Below are 16,657 nucleotides of genomic sequence, written 5' to 3'. Positions count from 1 at the left end.
CGTCGTGTCTCGGGGCTGTGTGGTGAGGCAGCAGGCTCGTTGCACTTGCAGTGTAGCTTGTTGCCAGGCTACTGCAGCAGATTCGCGTGCGAACACCGAAGCCAATACCAGCCCGGCTTCCAGACCACTCGGCGAGCACGCATACCGACACGGGAGAGTAGCGCCCTTTGGCAGTCGAATAATGGCAACCGGCAGCGAGTGGAGGCCGAAGGATCAAGCTCGCCGGCCAAAGCTGACGCCCTGGTTGGCCTGAGGCTTGGGGTCAGCACGGGCGGCCGGTTTGCGCACTCGGCGAGTCAAGCGAGTCGAGCCCACAAAAATAGATTGCGACTGTCGTCTACCTGAGGCACGCGACGATCGAGCGAACCTGCGGAGACTCGGAGGGGGCCTTTCGCCCTGGTGCGTGGCATCGCTGCGCCGTTGGGTCGAGAACGGCCGGCCACGAGGCCCAGCACGGCGTGAAGAGATCGATTACCATCGTTTGTTCGTGGTAAGGCGTGCACGTCGATCGGTCAGATGAACCAGCTGTGCGAGCAGGAGCTGCCAGCTTGGGGGTTCACCCCGCCAGGGCATCCCACAGGGTTTGGAGCCATGTGTTGAAGAAAGGGGCCTCAAAACTGGTGAGAATTCCATTGTGTCGAACAATACTATATCACGACGGGGGGGGGGGGGGGGCAGCCGGACATGGACGCTGGAACCCTGGCAGAGGATCGATCTGGAGAATCAACGAACCGTTCACCAACAGCAGACGTGGCAATATATCGTATTTCTCGCCTGGCAGCTCCTGGGCGCGTGGCCTGGCGCGTCGTCGTTCTCGTGCTTATGAGTCCGGGAACGGGGACGGTAGGCTAAGAATAGCATCTTACCTAGCCTTTGGCTTTCGAGACAGCGGCGCTTGTGCTGCTTGACGCTTGCACCAAACCATCCACTACCACCCTCCCACTTGCTCGCCCTCCTCTCGTCGCTCGCGGACGCACCTGTCGCGCACGGCTGTCGACGATTTCCTACACCTTGCTCGCTTCACCACCCGCGCATCCCCCTCGCCGCCCGCCCTCTCCACCATCCCTGCGACCAGCCGTGCGAGCCAGCACTCGAGCGCGTGCGCTTCTCTTTGTTTCAGCTTGCGCTGCGCGGTCAATAGCAACAAAACAAACCGCGGACTCCAATTCAGTCACCTGCGACCGGCCGTGGGAGAGGCAGCTGGACACCGCAAGAGGATACTAGGAAAGAAGAGGGCCATTCGTCTGGTTTACCTGTCGCCGTGGGAACCAGTTTGTGGTGGTAACCGTCGTGTTAGCCAACAGGCCGCCTCAAGCAGCCTCACCACCTACACGACGCGAGATCAAGAAACTATCATCGAGACTGGTATCGGCTTGAGACGCAGCGAATCGTCTGATCTTGCGCCTTGCTATACCGTTCAGCGAAAGCTCTCCTTGTGTCACTGGTGAGTCTGCCAAGCATCTGCGCTGCATCCGTCCGCGAGGCCTGGGCTGCATCTTGCCTGGGGATCTTGAACGTGAATCATCCCGTGGGTGCGCATGCGCCTTTAGATACCGCGAAAGAAGAATCCCAGCACCTCGCAGGTCGTGGCAAAGAGCGCTGGTGTGCTGATTGGATCCTAGCTGCAGGCTTGCAAGCGCTTGCTACGCGCCTGTCATTGGCCCACCGCGGCGCTTCCCTCCAACTCCCCACGACATTCCCTTCCCTTGACCGACTGGACCTCGTCCACGCGGACATGCAGTAACCGCGTTACTAAGAAAAGCACCCTCTCTCCTTGCAAGCGCTGTCTATCCTTGACCTTAGCGGCCCCCGCGCCAGAAGCGTATCGTCGTTCTTTCAGCGGCATCTGGCGCTTCTTGGGATCCGGAATCTCACCACTCGCGGGCTTTCCTGGAGAAAGCTGTTCGGTACGTTCCCCTTCCCTATTGCGCAATCCAGACGCCACGGCCTGCTTTGGGATTCGTGGGCTAGCTGTTGGTCGTGCATAGCCGACTATGAGCCTGGCAAGCGCTATTGCTTACTAGCTGCCCGAGTCCCCACGGGCTTAGCCTCCAAGCCTACACTCTGGCCTTGCCTTGTCGATTCCCACGTCCCTTTACTTTCTCCACCCTCGTGTGGTTGTGAGCGGCGCAGGTCGCTGCTCGGTTGACACAGCCTACTAACAATGGCGGACCACAGATCTCTACCAGCCAGCGAAAGGCTCAGACGAATAACAAAATTCCCACACTCTATTGACTGGAGAGCAAATGGTTGGTTCTGGTTCAAGACGGGCGTAGACAAGTCAGCCTCCCAACCTGCAGGATCTTCACATTCTCCAGTGTCCGCGCTGGCCGTTTCCGACACAAAAATGTCGACTACCAAGGAGCTGCCCAAACCAGCATCCCCGAATCCGTCGGCTACCTTTCCCACATCTTCTGAATACGCCGAAAAGGTCTTTGGAAGATTCCATCACCATACCATCAGTGATTCCACTGCTGCGTCTAACGATTCTTCGCCCACCACTACTTATTCTACCATCGACGACTCCAGCGCCACCGAGACTTCTCCGGGCTCTTCACCTGAATCTCCGCCTCCGAACTCATTCACCGCCGGAATGTTTCGTCCGCGCACATCACACGAGCAAAGCACTCCATTCTTTGAGCTGCAAAAGACCGCACCGTCAAAGAAAGGTCGCAACCTCAAGAACCTCGCAGTAGACACCTCCCGAGCTCCTGGTAGGGCGTCGTCGACAACGTGTCTTCCTCTTGCTCAAAACAACGCCTCCGAACCTAACATTCTGTCACCGTCTTTCGTAAAGCCACCGCATCCACCTAAACGGAAGCCCAGTAATCTTGGCCTCACGATTCAGACTCCAGCTTCAACAAATCCTCCTCCACAGCAGATAAAGCTCGCTATACCCGCCACGCCATCTTTCGGTAGACCTGGCACTCTACGACACTTTCAATCCAGTCCTTCTCTGCCTTTGTTCTCCTCTTTGGGCGAAGAGAGCGTGCCGATACCCAAATTACATCATACCTCTACCCTTGAGACGATCCTTTCGCCGACAGAGGGACCTCAGGTGGTGGCAAAGGTCGATGAAGAACAGAACTTCGACATCCCGCTATCAAGGGAAGAGAAGCCGGAGGCCTATCCTGAGGGACCAATCTGCGTGTACGAGCCGTACGTCGATCTCTATCTGGAGCCTACTGCCGAACAAGCACGCAAATACGACGTCGTTATGAACGTCGCCGTTGAAGTTCGCAACCCGTTTAATTCGCATGTCGAACCCAAGTCGCCCGAGCCAGAGGTAAGACTCGACGGTGGTGGCGGAATTCAATACGCGCCCAAGCGCGACAGGCCTCCCGGACTTGCCGAACAACGCCTCCCGAGTTCGCCAACAACGCCTAAAGCCACTGTAACAAGTGACCACTCAGCTTTGGACCCGTCTTCACAAACCGTCAACAAGGAACCTGAATACATTCACGTTCCTTGGGAACACAACAGCGACATTGTCCCGGATTTGCTGGGACTTGTCAAGCAAATCGATGAGAAAGTGAACGAGAACAAGAAAGTACTCGTGCATTGCCAGTGCGGTGTGAGCCGGTCCGCAAGCTTGGTGGTGGCTTACTGGATGTACAAGAACCCAGCACTGAGCGTGCAGGAAGCTTATGATGCGGTCAAGGCCAAGAGCAAATGGATCGGACCCAACATGGTGAGTCCGACAACATTGATGCTGTCAACATCTTTGCTAACGTGATGTTCAGAACTTCATCATGCAACTCCAAGAGTTTCGCTCAAGTCTGGCACGCGGTGGTCTACTTCCGGACAACCGCGGCCTATCTCCAATCACCCCTGCATCTGCATTGAGCGAATGGCGCAGTCCATTTTCAGCACGCTCAACAGACGGTGGACTTCACTCTGCCGCCCTGTCTCTCAACGCCGCAGGCTCCCACAGGTCGGTCCCCGACGACGACTCACTACCGGCTCTGAGCCCGGGCCCGTCTTCTGCGCCTTCTGGAATGCCATGGCCCAAGGACAGCTCCGAGCCAAGCCAGAGACCAAGGGCCATGAGCTCCGTGAGAGCATCTCCGACATATGTCGATCCTGCAGGCCACGTAGTCCCGTCGCTCAATATCATCGAGCCCGAACGGTCAGAGGTCAAGGAAAAAACGATCACGGTTCCTACCTTCCCCAACAGAGAAGATGGGTCCGTGACACCCACCGAACCGATGATGTCGCCGAGATCGACAGAGTTCCATATGTTACCTCTGAAACCTTCTGCAGAAGCAGATCCTGCGGATGATTTTGGTTTGATGTCGCCAACTTCCACCGAATTCGCATCCTCGCCGTTCGACAGGTCAGCACTGCTGGCACAACTAGGCATGGGCTCTATGCATCAGCAAGGCGAGGCTCCTGCTCGATCAAGGTCGTTGAGATCGCCCTCTGGCAACTCGACCCAACAATCTGGCAGTCTCAGTACGCCTGGTGGGAGGACTCTTCGTGGCAAGATCTCGTCTCCCAGTATCAGAGAGCAGCGGGAGCTGCAGCGCTTGCAGGCAGATCTTGAGGCTAAGCTACACCTGGGGCACCAACAACATCAGGCCCCGACTGCTGCGTACCACGGAGGGCCAGAGGATGCCCTCATGTCGCCTCGCGCGACACAATTCACCGACAACCCCTTCTCAATGGCAGTTTCGCCTCCGACACCGAAACCTGCTGAGGAACCGTCGAGAGCAACCGGACTTGATCCACGTAGCCCGGCGCACAAGGGTGTCAGTCCGATTTCCCGCAACATCGGCGATGTCTTATGACATCTCCAATGCGTGACAGCCGTTTAATAGGCACGAGTCAGGCCCGCCTGCCTGCTTGTTTCCTTTACTGGCCTCGCGTTAGTGAACGACTATACAGTCACCCATCGCTTTCTTCCGTTTTCTTTGTTCTTTCATTGCACTTTTTGATGAGGATGGAGAGGCCTCATACCCATGCATTCGATTGCTGTTCATACCAAGGCGTTTCTCGGTGCTTGATTTTTCCTAAGAGGGGGGTAAACGAGGGACGAAAGACGGTCATACGGCAGCATCAGCTCGTGTGATTTCGCTGTTCAGCAGCACCTTTATCGCAGATGGCAACACACTGGAAGAAGATCGGTTGTAAGACTAGAAGCTTTCGACCAAAATGAAATCAGTCTAATTAATTCCCCAATTCCTCTCACCTCCCACTAGCGTTTAATACTCCAACAACGCCCTCGCATCCTCCGCCAAAGCTTTCATCATCCTAGTCTGCATGCTCGGCCCAACACTAACCCTCGCGACCCCCATGCCCGCCAACTCCCGCACACTCAACCCCCCAAAATCCAACTTCACACTCAATCGCCCCCCAAACGCCTGCACCATCTCCGCCACCTCCTCAGTCCTAACCCCCCTCTTCGACCCCCAAACAAAAACCGCCGTCGCCCCCGCAGCGAGATACGCCTTCCCGCGCTCAATCACCTCTCCCAGCTCCCCACCATGCAGCAGCGCATCGCACCGCGCATTGACGACAAAATCCCCCTCACCCCTACTCCGCGCGACATCCATCGTCCGCCTCACCCTCTCCGCCGCTTCCTCAGCACCATACATCTCTCCGCGCGCTCCATCGAAGTCCTCCAGATTACACCCCGCGACGCCCAAATCCAGCAACTGCCCGATCACCTCCTCCAGGCGCTCGCCGTACCCGTCCTGGATGTCGGCCGTGAGGGGCTTGTCGAACTCCTTCGCGACGGGCGCTATGGAAGCGATGCTGGCCAGGTTTTGAGCTGGGGTGAGGTTCTCGTCGGAAGTGTTGTGCGCGATGGCGATGGCGTAGCTGGCGGTTGCGAGGGCGCGGCAGGAGGGGAGGGAGGCTATGGCGCGGGCGGAGGGGACGTCCCAGATGTTGGTGAGAACCAGAGGGGTGTGTGGGGGTTGGTGGAGGGAACGGAGGGTGGTGCAGGACGAGGTGGAGGGGTCGGGCATGGTTGTGGTTGTGGGTGAGTTTTGGTAGTCGGTGTTGATTGTGAATAAGAAAGGTTGGTGGCGGAGACAGGTTTGGTTCGAGGATAGGGCTCTTGAGGCAGTGCGTTATTGACTTATATACACGTAGAGGCTTAGGTAGCGCGGCGAGAGATGGTTCATGATTGGTCGTATCTGTGCTGTCGTTTGAGTTTTGGGTGCCTATTTGCCCCGCATTTGGCGGTTGATGGTCGTGGATGGCCACATCAAGAGCAACGCCTCCTCTTGTCACTCTCCGCGTGTACCTGCTGCTTCAAGCCTTTTCAAGATTTGATCCCGTCATCGTCCAAACGGGATTGTTGAACGTTGATTGAAACGCGATCGTTTACTGGTCTTGCCGCCAAGCTGAGGTGACGAGATGCCAACCGCATCCATCAAACCAAGACGAAGCATCAGCGTGGATTCAATAGTAGTGCTCTACGTAGTTGGTCGTAACCGCTTTAAGGTATTCCTTTCGTCTATTAAATGAATGACTGAATCTCAAGCGAGCGGGGAGATATATTTGCTTGCTGACTCACCCCGTGGGGCCCGACATGTGATAAAGGATGTTGCTTGGTTTTGGAGTCATTGACTCCGCTTTCCACCCGCCAGCTTTGTACTGTACCTACTACTAATTACTCAGTTTCGAGGACTAGTGAAAATAACTTTCATCCAACCAGCATCAACGTTCACAATGCCAGCACCGTCTACCGAAGACGACCTGGACGCCGTCCTGGGTCCCAGAATGTCAACCGAGTTGTCACCTTACCCATCAGATATCCTCCACGCCGTCGGCAGATTTGTCACCCTCGAAGGTCTTCGTGTACACCACCTGCCGAGCCTCTATAAGAATCTGGGTCTACCCGACAACGATTCCGTCTTCCAATTTCTGCCACAACTCCGGCCGGACAGCCCAGAGCATTTCGGCAAAGTCTTGAAAACCTACATGGAGCGAGGCTTCATCTTCTACGCCATCAAAAGCGATCCAAAGCATCTTTCGCCTTCACCGCAACATGACGAATCAGGGCCCAGCGCCCGCTCTGAAGTGACGGGCCTCATCGCATTCCTCGACATCGAGCAATCGCACCGTGCCTTGGAAGTCGGCGGCGTTGCCTTTGGTCCTTCGTTGCAGCGCACCACTGCAGCGACTGAAGCCGTCTACCTGCTCCTCTGTCACGCATTCGGCGATGACCACGTCGCTTTATCACCACCGTACCGCCGGGTCGTATGGAAATGCAACGAGCTCAACAAAGCGTCCCGCAGAGCTGCGGAGAGGCTTGGGTTTGTGTACGAAGGGACGTTTCGAAAGCATATGATATACGGAGGGCGTTCGCGGAACTCGGAGTTCTTCAGCATCTTGGATGATGAGTGGAACAGCCATGTGAAGGCCGGGCTGGAGTCGTGGCTGTCTGATGACAATTTCGACTCGGAGGGCAAGCAGATCAGTAGGTTGGAAGAGTGTCGCGAGCGGTGCAAGGTCAGCAAGACTTGAGGTGGTTCGATCGAAAGGCGAGACATGCCGCTGGGGATCGTGAGGATAGTATCGCAGGTTCGAAGCGGGCTGGCTTGTCGAGCACGTATGCATAGGAAAGGTTCCCCATTATCTGCTGAGATCGATTCTCAGCAAGAAAAAGCTATATCTCAGGCTTCCTTCCTCTTCCCACGCAGAAATAGTTCATCCTCATATTCGCCACACAGCTCATCCCACGTCAAGAATTCCCCTTGATCCGTCCACGCACCCAGACCCTTCGGCAGATTCCAATTTCCGATCAACGAGTCTGCGCCAAAGTACGAAATGCCGTCGACCTTTGCGACGATCCTACTCCTGATCCCTCTCTTCTCAGCCTCTCTCTTCGCTACCTTGAGCAGAGCCTCAGCATGTGGATGAAACCACATCCTAGGCCACCAGCGCTCGCGGTAGGATTTTTCGCCCGTGATGTGGTAGACGGGGAAGGGTTGCTGTGTGATCATGTTCGCACCCAGCATCATGTCCTTCCAGCCTTTTGTTGATCGCGGAAGGTTGTCCTTCTTCCCTGCACCGCTGAAGGGCGGCTTGGAGCGAAGGATTTCTGGAGATAGGACCACCTGATCTATCCGCCTCAACCCGCCGCCATACTGTTGTTCGACAAACGGCGTGCTGTGGTTGAAGCTCATCCACGTCAAATATCCCGTATACGCCGTGGCGGTCTGAAACATATCCGACTCATAGTCCAGCGCAATACCATATTCCGTCCGCTGACCCTCCTTAATCCCAGGCACTACACCTCTCTCCCCATTCCTCAACACCGGCGCCTCAACTCTCCCATCCCTCAGCATCCGCCGCCCAATCTCCTGCTCCGCCCACACCTCCTGGAAATAAAACTGATCCGAATTCCTAAACGGATACCCCTCGTCGAACCGCTCGCGCACAACCTCCATCGTGCGCGCGAACAGCTCGCGCATCCCCTTCGCAGGGCCCATGACCGTGCCCGAATTCCTGCTCACCTCAAATCGTCAGCAAACAACCCAACCGCCCCCAACCACAGAAGAAACTCACAACCACCTCGGCCTCACCCCCTTCACATCCCCCGCATCCGTGCCGGGCCCAAACGCCGCCCTCCCCATGCCCGCCTCCGGCGCCGCCCAACACGCCGCCCTCCTCTCGTCCTCCGGCCAGCAAACCTTGTCCGGCCCAAACACCACCTCCCCCATTCCCTTCTGCAAAACCCTCTTGTACCGGCTGATGACCACGCCCGGCCCCAACTGCACCCACACGTCGTGCGCGTCCAGCACAAGCACCAGGTCTCCTTTCTCCTCTGCTCCCCGCCCCAAGCCCTTGAGGTACTCCAGCGTCGCGGCGATTTTGAACAGGTGCGACTCGCTGCCGTTGTAAGCGCCGGCGCCGGCCCAGCCGAGGAGGATGGGCGTGGGGTAGTGGAGGAGGTGGGTCGTGAGGAGGAGTTTGCAGAGGTTTGGGTTGGGTTTTGTGGCGGGGAGGAGGAGGTGGAGGGAGGGGGAGGTTTGAGGGTTGGGGAAGAGGGATTGGAGGGAAGGGATGGAGGGCAGGGTGGTGAGGGTGAAGGTTAGCAGGAGGAGGAGCGTTAGGGTGAGGAGGGGGAGTAGGGAGGAGAGGCGGGGTGGGAGGGCGAGCATTGTGTTGGTTCAAAGGTGGGAGGTCGTCGTCAAGGTGGAGGTGATGGAGGGTTTTCGCTGGGCGAGTATCTCAAGAGCTCCACACTAATAAGGATCGATAGGGGTCCATCTCAGGTACCCTTTCAAGAAGAAGGGTGGGAAACAAGACTTCGCATCATGCGTTCTATTTCGCCCTGTAGTACCGCGTAGCCTCGCACGCACAAACAGCCAGCCCATCGACCCGCCACCCTCCTCCAATCACCAGTATGCACAAAATTTCCCCCCCTCGCGTTCAGCAAGTCTCAGCCCCCAAGCGTCGTGTAACGTCGTGCAGACCGGGACGAGCTGGAGCGTGCATATAGATCTCGGAGCCGAGGCAGGAGGAGCACGCTGTTGACGGCAAGAGACAGGAAGCGCATGGAGATGCGAAAGCGGACGAGCCGTCGTCAGAAGTTCCTGTTCTCGGTGATGCATTCTCCGATATGAGCGATTTGCGGGATGCTTCATGAAGTCCCCTAAGGTAAGCTCGACGTGGTCCAGACGCAGCGTTGGCGGGGCCTGATTCGACTCGCCGGAATGTGCAGGCTGCTGGCGCGGCCGGCGCTGTCTGTCTGGCCTGAGGCCAGCCAAGGTGTTCAGGCTGTCTGGCTAGTTCGTGCGGTGGGCGGATGGGGTTCGAAGTCTGCCGGTCGATAGAACCTTAAGATGCCATGAGGTAAATTCATGTGTAAATCCATTCTTGACCGCCACACCCACGAGCTGCGACCGAGTAAAATTACACGAAAGAATAATAAACAGACGTCAAATCCCGATCCGTCCGTGCTGCTGCCGAGCTCACAATGCTCGCAGTGACTCGTCCTTCCGCGCACGATGTCGACCCATCTTTAGATCCCGCCATATGCACTCCCTTCCCTTTCCTTCGGTTCCTTTCCATTCGGTGAAAGAGCGCCATGCGCGTCCAATGACGCCCGCCCCAGAATTAATGGCATGCCGCTCCGTGTATCGCCGTGTCGCGTGATAAAAGCCAAGACGTTCAATCAATAAGAAGTAAAACAAGGGAAAAAAAAAACAATCATCTAATAATGCGGCCTCGCCCCCGCCTTCCCGATACACTCAACCTTGAACCCCAGCGACGCCAGCCTCTGCGCGTCGACCACATTCCTGCCGTCGAACACTAGCCTCGGCCTGCGCATGACGCTCGCGATCCGCGACCAATTGACTCTCTCGGAGCCGGGCTTGCCCTCGAGAGCGTCCTCCGTGGGCGGCGTGGAGAGCGGCGTGGAAGCGTGCGCGGCGGACATCTCGGGGCTCTCGCTGCCGGCGTCGGAGGAGGCGGAGGAGAGGTCGGAGCTGGTGGCGGTGGAGTCCTCGAGAGTCAGGTTGCGGAGCTGGGGGACGGGAGCTGGGGGTTGGGATTTGGGAGCGGGGATGAGGTCTGTTTTGAACTGGTCCCACTCGGTGAGGATGGCGATGGCGCAGGCGTCGGAGCAGGCCGAGACGGCGTCGGGGTAGATGGTGATGCTGTCCTTGATGTTTTTGGCCGGGTTGGCGCTCTGCAGGTCGTGGATGATTTGGTTTTCGGAGACCTGCGGGTCATAGATGGCGACCTTCGCTCCCTCGGCGATCAGCTGGCTGATGACGGTGATGGCGGCAGTTTCGCGGGTGTCGCCGGTGTTTTTCTTGTAGGCGAAGCCGAGGACTGCGATCTTTTTGCGCGAGAGCGTGTTGTAGAGGCGTTTGATCATGCGGCGGGTGAAGCGCTGCTTTTGGTATTCATTAATCTCGACGACGGATCGCCAGTATTCGGCGACCTCGGGCAGGTGCAGAGTTTCGGAGATGTAGACTAAACTGAGCACGTCCTTCTTGAAGCAGGAGCCACCGAACCCGGCGGATGCCTTTAGCATGCGGCTGCCGATTCGCGTGTCGAGACCTACGGCATATGCGACTTCGTCAATATCTGCGCCGGTCGCCTCGCAGACCGCGCTCAGAGAGTTGATGCTGGAAATTCTCTGCGCGAGCATGCAATTTGCCGCAAGCTTGGCGAGTTCTGAAGACCAGAGATTGATGGTCTTGATATTTTGCTGCGGCACCCACGCCGCATACACATTGACAAGAGCATCCGCGGCAGCCTTCTCCTCAGGAAGATGGCCGATGAGAATGCGGTCAGGCTCGAGCAAATCATTAATAGCGGTACCCTCAGCCAGGAACTCCGGGTTGGAGAGAATGTGGAATTTCACACTGGGGTCAGCAAGGCCGGAGAAAATCTCGCGTAAGCTCTCTGCAGTACCGCATGGTACTGTGCTCTTCTCGACAATGATCTTGTCGCTGGTGGCGACCTCTGCAATGTGGCGGGCTGCGGATTCGACGTAGGCGAGATCAGAAGCTGATCCGGAGCCGACGCCTGCAAGCTTGGTGGGCGTGTTGACGGAGATGAAAATCAGCTCGGCCTCGTCAATGGCTTTGGAGATCTCGGTGGAGAAGTGCAGGTTGGGCTGCCTGCCGTCCGTGCCATCTCTGGCGACTTCGACGATCTCTTGGAGGCCGGGCTCGTAGATGGGCAGCGAGTTGGACTTCCAGGCCGCGATGCGCGGCTCGCTCAGGTCGACGACGGTGACTTTGATGTGCGGGTTCTGCTTTGCGATGATGGCGCAAGTAGGGCCGCCCTACGATGCAGGCAGTCAGCAAGAGGTGATCTTCAGCGGTGGGCGTGGGGCTCGGACGACTTACCACGTAGCCGGCGCCGACGCAGCAGATGTTGGTGACGTTGCCGGAGACCTTCCAGTTGGCCATTGTGCAGGCAGACTTGGGAACGAATGTGGTTGTGAGGATGCGGCGTCAACGGCGGTAGTCAGTCGCAGGCCACGTTTTGGTGCAGAAGAGGCGCGCGGTAGAGGCGCCACAGACGAAGGTTATGTCTGGCGCTTGGCGTGGGTTGGGGCCATGGGCGCAGGCTTCACGCCGCGAGCGCGCGCACGCCACGCTGCAGGTACAGGGCCCCGACGGTCATTTGCAAAGGCTCTGGGGGGGCGCCAGGGCGGCCGCCAGCTCTCGGCGCGCATCGCCCTCTGCCCTGTCGCAGGGCGCTAAGCAGGAAACGTGGGTTGGGCGGTGGTGGGCGGCGAGCGCCAGCGACGATCCATCCGGCGGCCCCGCGGGACACTGCGGCCTGCGATCACGCCGCGGGTGCAGTGCTGGCTGTGCGGCTAGTACATCGTATAGTATGTAACTAGTAGTGGAGGGCGGGCGGGCACTCGGAAAGTCGGAGCCCTACGCGAGACCAGGTAACAGCCTCGACAGCCTCTTCACCCACCCGCCCGCCCGCCGTTCACACGCATCACGCATGCAGGCAGCGCGGTGGTGGGCCCCGTGCACCATCCACCTGCTTGTACAGTAGTACCCAAGGTATGAATCGAAGCAGCAAGAGCGCCGTCGCTGCCACGCGCCTTGGCGCTGACATCCTTCACTTCCACTCTATCCTTCGCATCCGCCCTGCCAAGCATACCGCGCCGCCGCCGACGCCTGCGACGAGACCTGCGCTTTGCTGCCAGGGCAGACACCGATGCGAGCACGCCATCCGGAGCGTGCGTGGCCTCCAGCCAGTTCAGCCAGTCCAGCTGGCCTGCCCAACCCATGGCGGATGCGGCAGGCAGCGCGACGAGCCTTGGGGAGCCTCCGCCGCTCGGCTCGCTCTATCTCACGCCACCGCGATAACGCGCCTATCTATCCTGCCCGTCCTGTGTAGCGCTGCTAGCAAGTGTGCTGGTAGTCTGCCCGCCGGTCGGAACGGTATGTCTCCGCCACAAAGCCCACCCGCGGCGTAGACTTCCTCGGCCGAACACAAAATTGCATTGAAGATTAAATAATAAGAATAATGAGCTAGGCAGTGCCCCAGCTGCGCCAGGAAGAGAGGGCCCGCGATCGCTGGCCCACGGCGATCGCCAACCACGCCAACCTTCGCACCGCAGGCTGTGTTGTCACTCGTCGCTCCAGATCGTTCCTGGCGTGCTGTCTCTGGCCGAGCCGCCCACGCCGCCCACCGCGCTGGGCAAAAGCATCTGCTGAAAATAAACGGCGGTGGAGAACAGTTGGCGCACCGTTGCGGCGGGCGGAGCGCGCAAGGCAGGGCTGCTTGGCGCGGAAGAGTCGGAAGGTTGCGAGCGGGCACAGTGGCACGGCTGGCCCGCGAGGTGCCCACGGTGCCTGATCCTGAGCCTGCCGGATGCGAAGGGCTGCAGGCCCGCGAGCGCCGTATCCGTACGTCAACACGCTGCTGTGCTGCAGCGCTGGCGTGCATGTCGTGATCCTCCCTCGCCTCGCACCGCCCGAGTCGCGCGCGGTGCCTGTTTGTTAGTACGCGCAACGCCGCGGTGATGGTGTGCTCGCAGCGATTGTGTGCTCGCGGCGATTGTTTGCACACGCGTGCGGCAAGGCGTGCACAAGGTTGCAGCGTGTGTAATTACTGCAGCTCGTAGGGCAGCACCAAGGCTCGCTGGCTCGCAGGGCTCGGGCGCGGTGGCGCTAAAGACTCGGCTCTCACGCGCGCCCGCCCTGCTCATCTGCTCCGCCGCGCCTCAGGCTCGCATTGCTCGCAAATGACCAGCGCGCCAACCCTGCCGAGCCGGCGCCGGGCGCGGCTAATTGCCGATTGGCCCACCCGACAGTCGCGCAGCTGCCCATGCAATTCCGGAATCACCGTTTCGACTTGGGCTGCGCTGGTCTTAGATCGCGACGCCCGCCGGCCCACTCGTCCCCACGACCTGCTCTCGTTCTAGTACGACTGTCCTCCACGGCTCCGCGGACTGAGGCTGAAGTCATCCTGCGACCCACGATCTGCTCTCCGCCATTCTTTCACCCAGTCATTACAGCATACATCCGCACACACCGGCCTCGCCAACTCCTCCACTCTTCCAATCCTCGTCTTGTATCCTTCTTCGCATCGTGGAGCTAGCTAGGGAAATCGATCGGGAAGAGGTGTCTCGCGTGACAGGGAACAATCGGCACCATGGCTGCGAAGACACACCACAGGCAAAGCTCCGAGCTTTCGCACCTTTCACACCACTCGTCAGAAGCCGAGAAGTACAGCCTGGAGCGGACCTCCATCTCCAGCGATGCGCCTCTGAACAAGGACGACGAGGACCTGGAGGCACAGACAGCGACGCCCGCCCAGCAGCCTTCAGCACAGCCTCTCGAATACAGCACATCCACAACCAAGAAGCTGGTCTTCCTGGGCTTGTACTTTTTCCTCAGTCTGGGGTTGACTCTCTCGAACAAGGCATTGATGAAGACTGTGAGTACACAAAGTCGATCCAGTGAAGAGATGATCAATCAACTGACACCGCTTAGGCTAAACTCCCATGGCTTCTCACTGTCCTACACACCGCGTCGACCTTCATCGGATGCTCAATTCTCCTGCTCACCGGCCAATTGAAGCTCTCGCGGTTAGGCACCAAGGAGAACCTCATCTTGGTCGCCTTTTCCACCCTCTTCACGCTCAACATCGCGATTAGCAATGTCTCCCTGTAAGTGTTCACCTGCCGTGTGCGCTCATCCTCACCTACTGACCCAATTACAGCGCGCTCGTATCCGTACCATTCCACCAAGTCCTGCGATCCACCTGCCCCGTCGCAACCATCATCATCTACCGCGTCGTCTACGGCCGCTCCTACTCCCGCGACACCTACATCTCCATGATCCCGCTCATCTTCGGCGTCGGCCTCGCAACTTTCGGCGACTACTATTTCACCATGATCGGATTCCTCCTCACTCTCCTCGGTGTCTTCCTCGCTGCCGTCAAAACCGTCGCCACCAACCGCCTCATGACCGGCTCCCTCGCCCTCTCCGCCATGGAAGTCCTCTTCCGCATGTCTCCGCTTGCCGCCATCCAATGCCTCTTCTACGCCTACGCCGGCGGCGAGTTCGCCGGCCTCAGCGACGCAATCGACCAGGGCGTCTTCGGCAAGGCCTTCCTCTTCTCCATCTTCTGCAACGGCGCCATGGCCTTCTCCCTCAACATCGTCTCCTTCCAGACCAACAAGGTCGCCGGCGCCCTCACCGTCTCCGTCTGCGGAAACCTGAAGCAATGCCTCACAATCCTCCTGGGTATTGTGCTGTTCGCGGTGACCGTCACACCGCTCAACGGCGTCGGAATGCTCATCACCGTGCTTGGTGCGGCGTACTACAGCAAGGTCGAGCTCGACCGCAAGCGCGCCGCGGCGCCGAGCAAGTAGACGCAGCTCGGTTCAGAGCGTGCGGCGTTCTCGCTTGCTATTTTTTGCATCATTGTTAATACCCGTTTGCTCGCGAAAGCGGCAGCAGCAAGACCGATAGACTTGTAGCATTTTTTCGTCTGGCGCACCGGGTTGGGCTAACGAATCCTCTTTACTTTTACTACTTTACTACTATTAATGCTACTCCAACGAGATATTGCTCAATGCACAATTGATCATCACAACGATCCAAGCCTTTGGCGAAAGTTCTCAAATGTGACACGATCGTCCAGCTTGTGCTCTCATCTTTCACCTCGGCTCCATTTCTCACGTTTCACATTTCGCCGCCCCGTACACAATACTGTAGCAAGGGTTTTCGCGCCGCTTCGACTGTTGTGATGGATGGATGAAGCCGCCGAACCGAGCGTTTGTGCCGACGCCGATCCTTGCTCTGCAAGCCGTTGCGCGGCGCTCTCCGCTCCCCTCCACACGCTCTTCTCCTCTCCCCAGATCCTCTCGTTTCATCACTCTCGTGAAGCGAGACAGGAGATGGAGGCCCACTGCTGAACGGCTTGAGGGTTTCAAGTTCAGCTCCCCATCTCCATCATCGCACACTACGTGCTCGCGCTACGGGCACGCGCAGTCCCATCACGGTTTCCTCTCGCTAACCCCACGTGCTCACCCCAAATACCAACTAGCTTTCCCAATCTCACGCAAGGCGAGGCAAGGCGAAGCAAACTCTCCCCCCCGCCCCTAAACACCGCACCATCGCCGAACCCAGAACCCGAAGCAAGCTCAGAGCTTCACAAAGGAAAGCTGACGCAACCCCCCCCCCAGCGCCACAAGCGCGTCGCAGACGCGAAGCGAGGCGCGAGGGGAACTTTCTTTTTATCCTTGCGGTTTCGTGGGCTGGGGTCGGGAGTTCGTGGGCTTGGTCGGGATTTGTGTCGCGTATCGAGGGCTATGGGGCGCTGGGCTTGGAGGCGTGGCGCCACTGGTACTACGATTTTCGCCAGTGTGCGGGTTCGTGGGCCTGGCCGTGGCTGTGAGAGCAAAAGCCAGGTGGATTGTTCGACGTGCATGCCTGCGGCCCGTAAGACTGCGATTCTGGGAGCGAGGGCTGGATGGGCGTAGTCGATTGTTTGGCTTGGTCCTGGCCCTGGCCGTTGGACCTCGCTGCCTGCCGTGTACGCAGGGCCTGTAAGGTGCCAGGCAAACTTGTGCTACGTTTGTCGGGGGTGTAGCTGTGCCGGTGCTACATGGCTTCAGCGGTGGATTTCCTGGACCTAGAGAAGCTGACTGGATGGGTATGGGGTGGGAGATTGCGCAAGGGATGGGCTGAGGTGCTTCTGT

General features: G+C 58.4%; 6 protein-coding genes across 6 annotated transcripts; 3 read left to right on the top strand and 3 right to left on the bottom strand.

Moving 5' to 3' along the window:
- Window positions 1–923: 923 nt before the first annotated feature.
- Window positions 924–5,173, top strand: WHR41_01841 (uncharacterized protein). The gene is made up of 4 exons (XM_069370447.1): window positions 924–1,444; window positions 1,623–1,907; window positions 2,179–3,691; window positions 3,744–5,173. The coding sequence occupies exons 3-4, from the start codon at window positions 2,348–2,350 to the stop codon at window positions 4,788–4,790; spliced, it is 2,391 nt and encodes a 796-aa protein (XP_069232551.1). The 5' UTR covers window positions 924–1,444; window positions 1,623–1,907; window positions 2,179–2,347; the 3' UTR covers window positions 4,791–5,173.
- A 31-nt stretch (window positions 5,174–5,204) lies between these two features.
- WHR41_01840 (uncharacterized protein) lies at window positions 5,205–5,972 on the bottom strand (the record flags this gene model as incomplete). The annotated part of the gene is made up of 1 exon (XM_069370446.1): window positions 5,205–5,972. The coding sequence occupies one exon, from the start codon at window positions 5,970–5,972 to the stop codon at window positions 5,205–5,207; it is 768 nt and encodes a 255-aa protein (XP_069232552.1).
- A 709-nt stretch (window positions 5,973–6,681) lies between these two features.
- On the top strand, window positions 6,682–7,479 carry WHR41_01839 (uncharacterized protein; the record flags this gene model as incomplete). Its single annotated transcript, XM_069370445.1, has 1 exon — window positions 6,682–7,479. One exon carries the CDS (start codon window positions 6,682–6,684, stop codon window positions 7,477–7,479), a length of 798 nt encoding a protein of 265 aa, XP_069232789.1.
- A 149-nt stretch (window positions 7,480–7,628) lies between these two features.
- Window positions 7,629–9,119, bottom strand: WHR41_01838 (uncharacterized protein; the record flags this gene model as incomplete). Its single annotated transcript, XM_069370444.1, has 2 exons — window positions 7,629–8,463; window positions 8,524–9,119. 2 exons carry the CDS (start codon window positions 9,117–9,119, stop codon window positions 7,629–7,631), a joined length of 1,431 nt encoding a protein of 476 aa, XP_069232788.1.
- A 1,042-nt stretch (window positions 9,120–10,161) lies between these two features.
- Window positions 10,162–12,094, bottom strand: WHR41_01837 (uncharacterized protein). Its single transcript, XM_069370443.1, has 2 exons — window positions 11,826–12,094; window positions 10,162–11,761 (listed from the first exon to the last, which is right to left on the bottom strand). Exons 1-2 carry the CDS (start codon window positions 11,886–11,888, stop codon window positions 10,175–10,177), a joined length of 1,650 nt encoding a protein of 549 aa, XP_069232793.1. The 5' UTR covers window positions 11,889–12,094; the 3' UTR covers window positions 10,162–10,174.
- Window positions 12,095–13,814: 1,720 nt separating this feature from the next.
- On the top strand, window positions 13,815–15,552 carry WHR41_01836 (uncharacterized protein). The gene is made up of 3 exons (XM_069370442.1): window positions 13,815–14,385; window positions 14,442–14,617; window positions 14,671–15,552. Exons 1-3 carry the CDS (start codon window positions 14,101–14,103, stop codon window positions 15,323–15,325), a joined length of 1,116 nt encoding a protein of 371 aa, XP_069232792.1. The 5' UTR covers window positions 13,815–14,100; the 3' UTR covers window positions 15,326–15,552.
- The last annotated feature ends 1,105 nt before the right edge of the window (window positions 15,553–16,657 follow it).

The sequence above is a fragment of the Cladosporium halotolerans genome (assembly GCF_011745625.1).
Source record: "Cladosporium halotolerans strain TM138-S3 chromosome Unknown Sca4, whole genome shotgun sequence".
NCBI classification, from domain to species: Eukaryota; Fungi; Ascomycota; class Dothideomycetes; order Cladosporiales; family Cladosporiaceae; genus Cladosporium; species Cladosporium halotolerans.
Note: the sequence above shows the minus strand (reverse complement) of the source record. Positions and strands in the feature narration are given on the sequence as shown.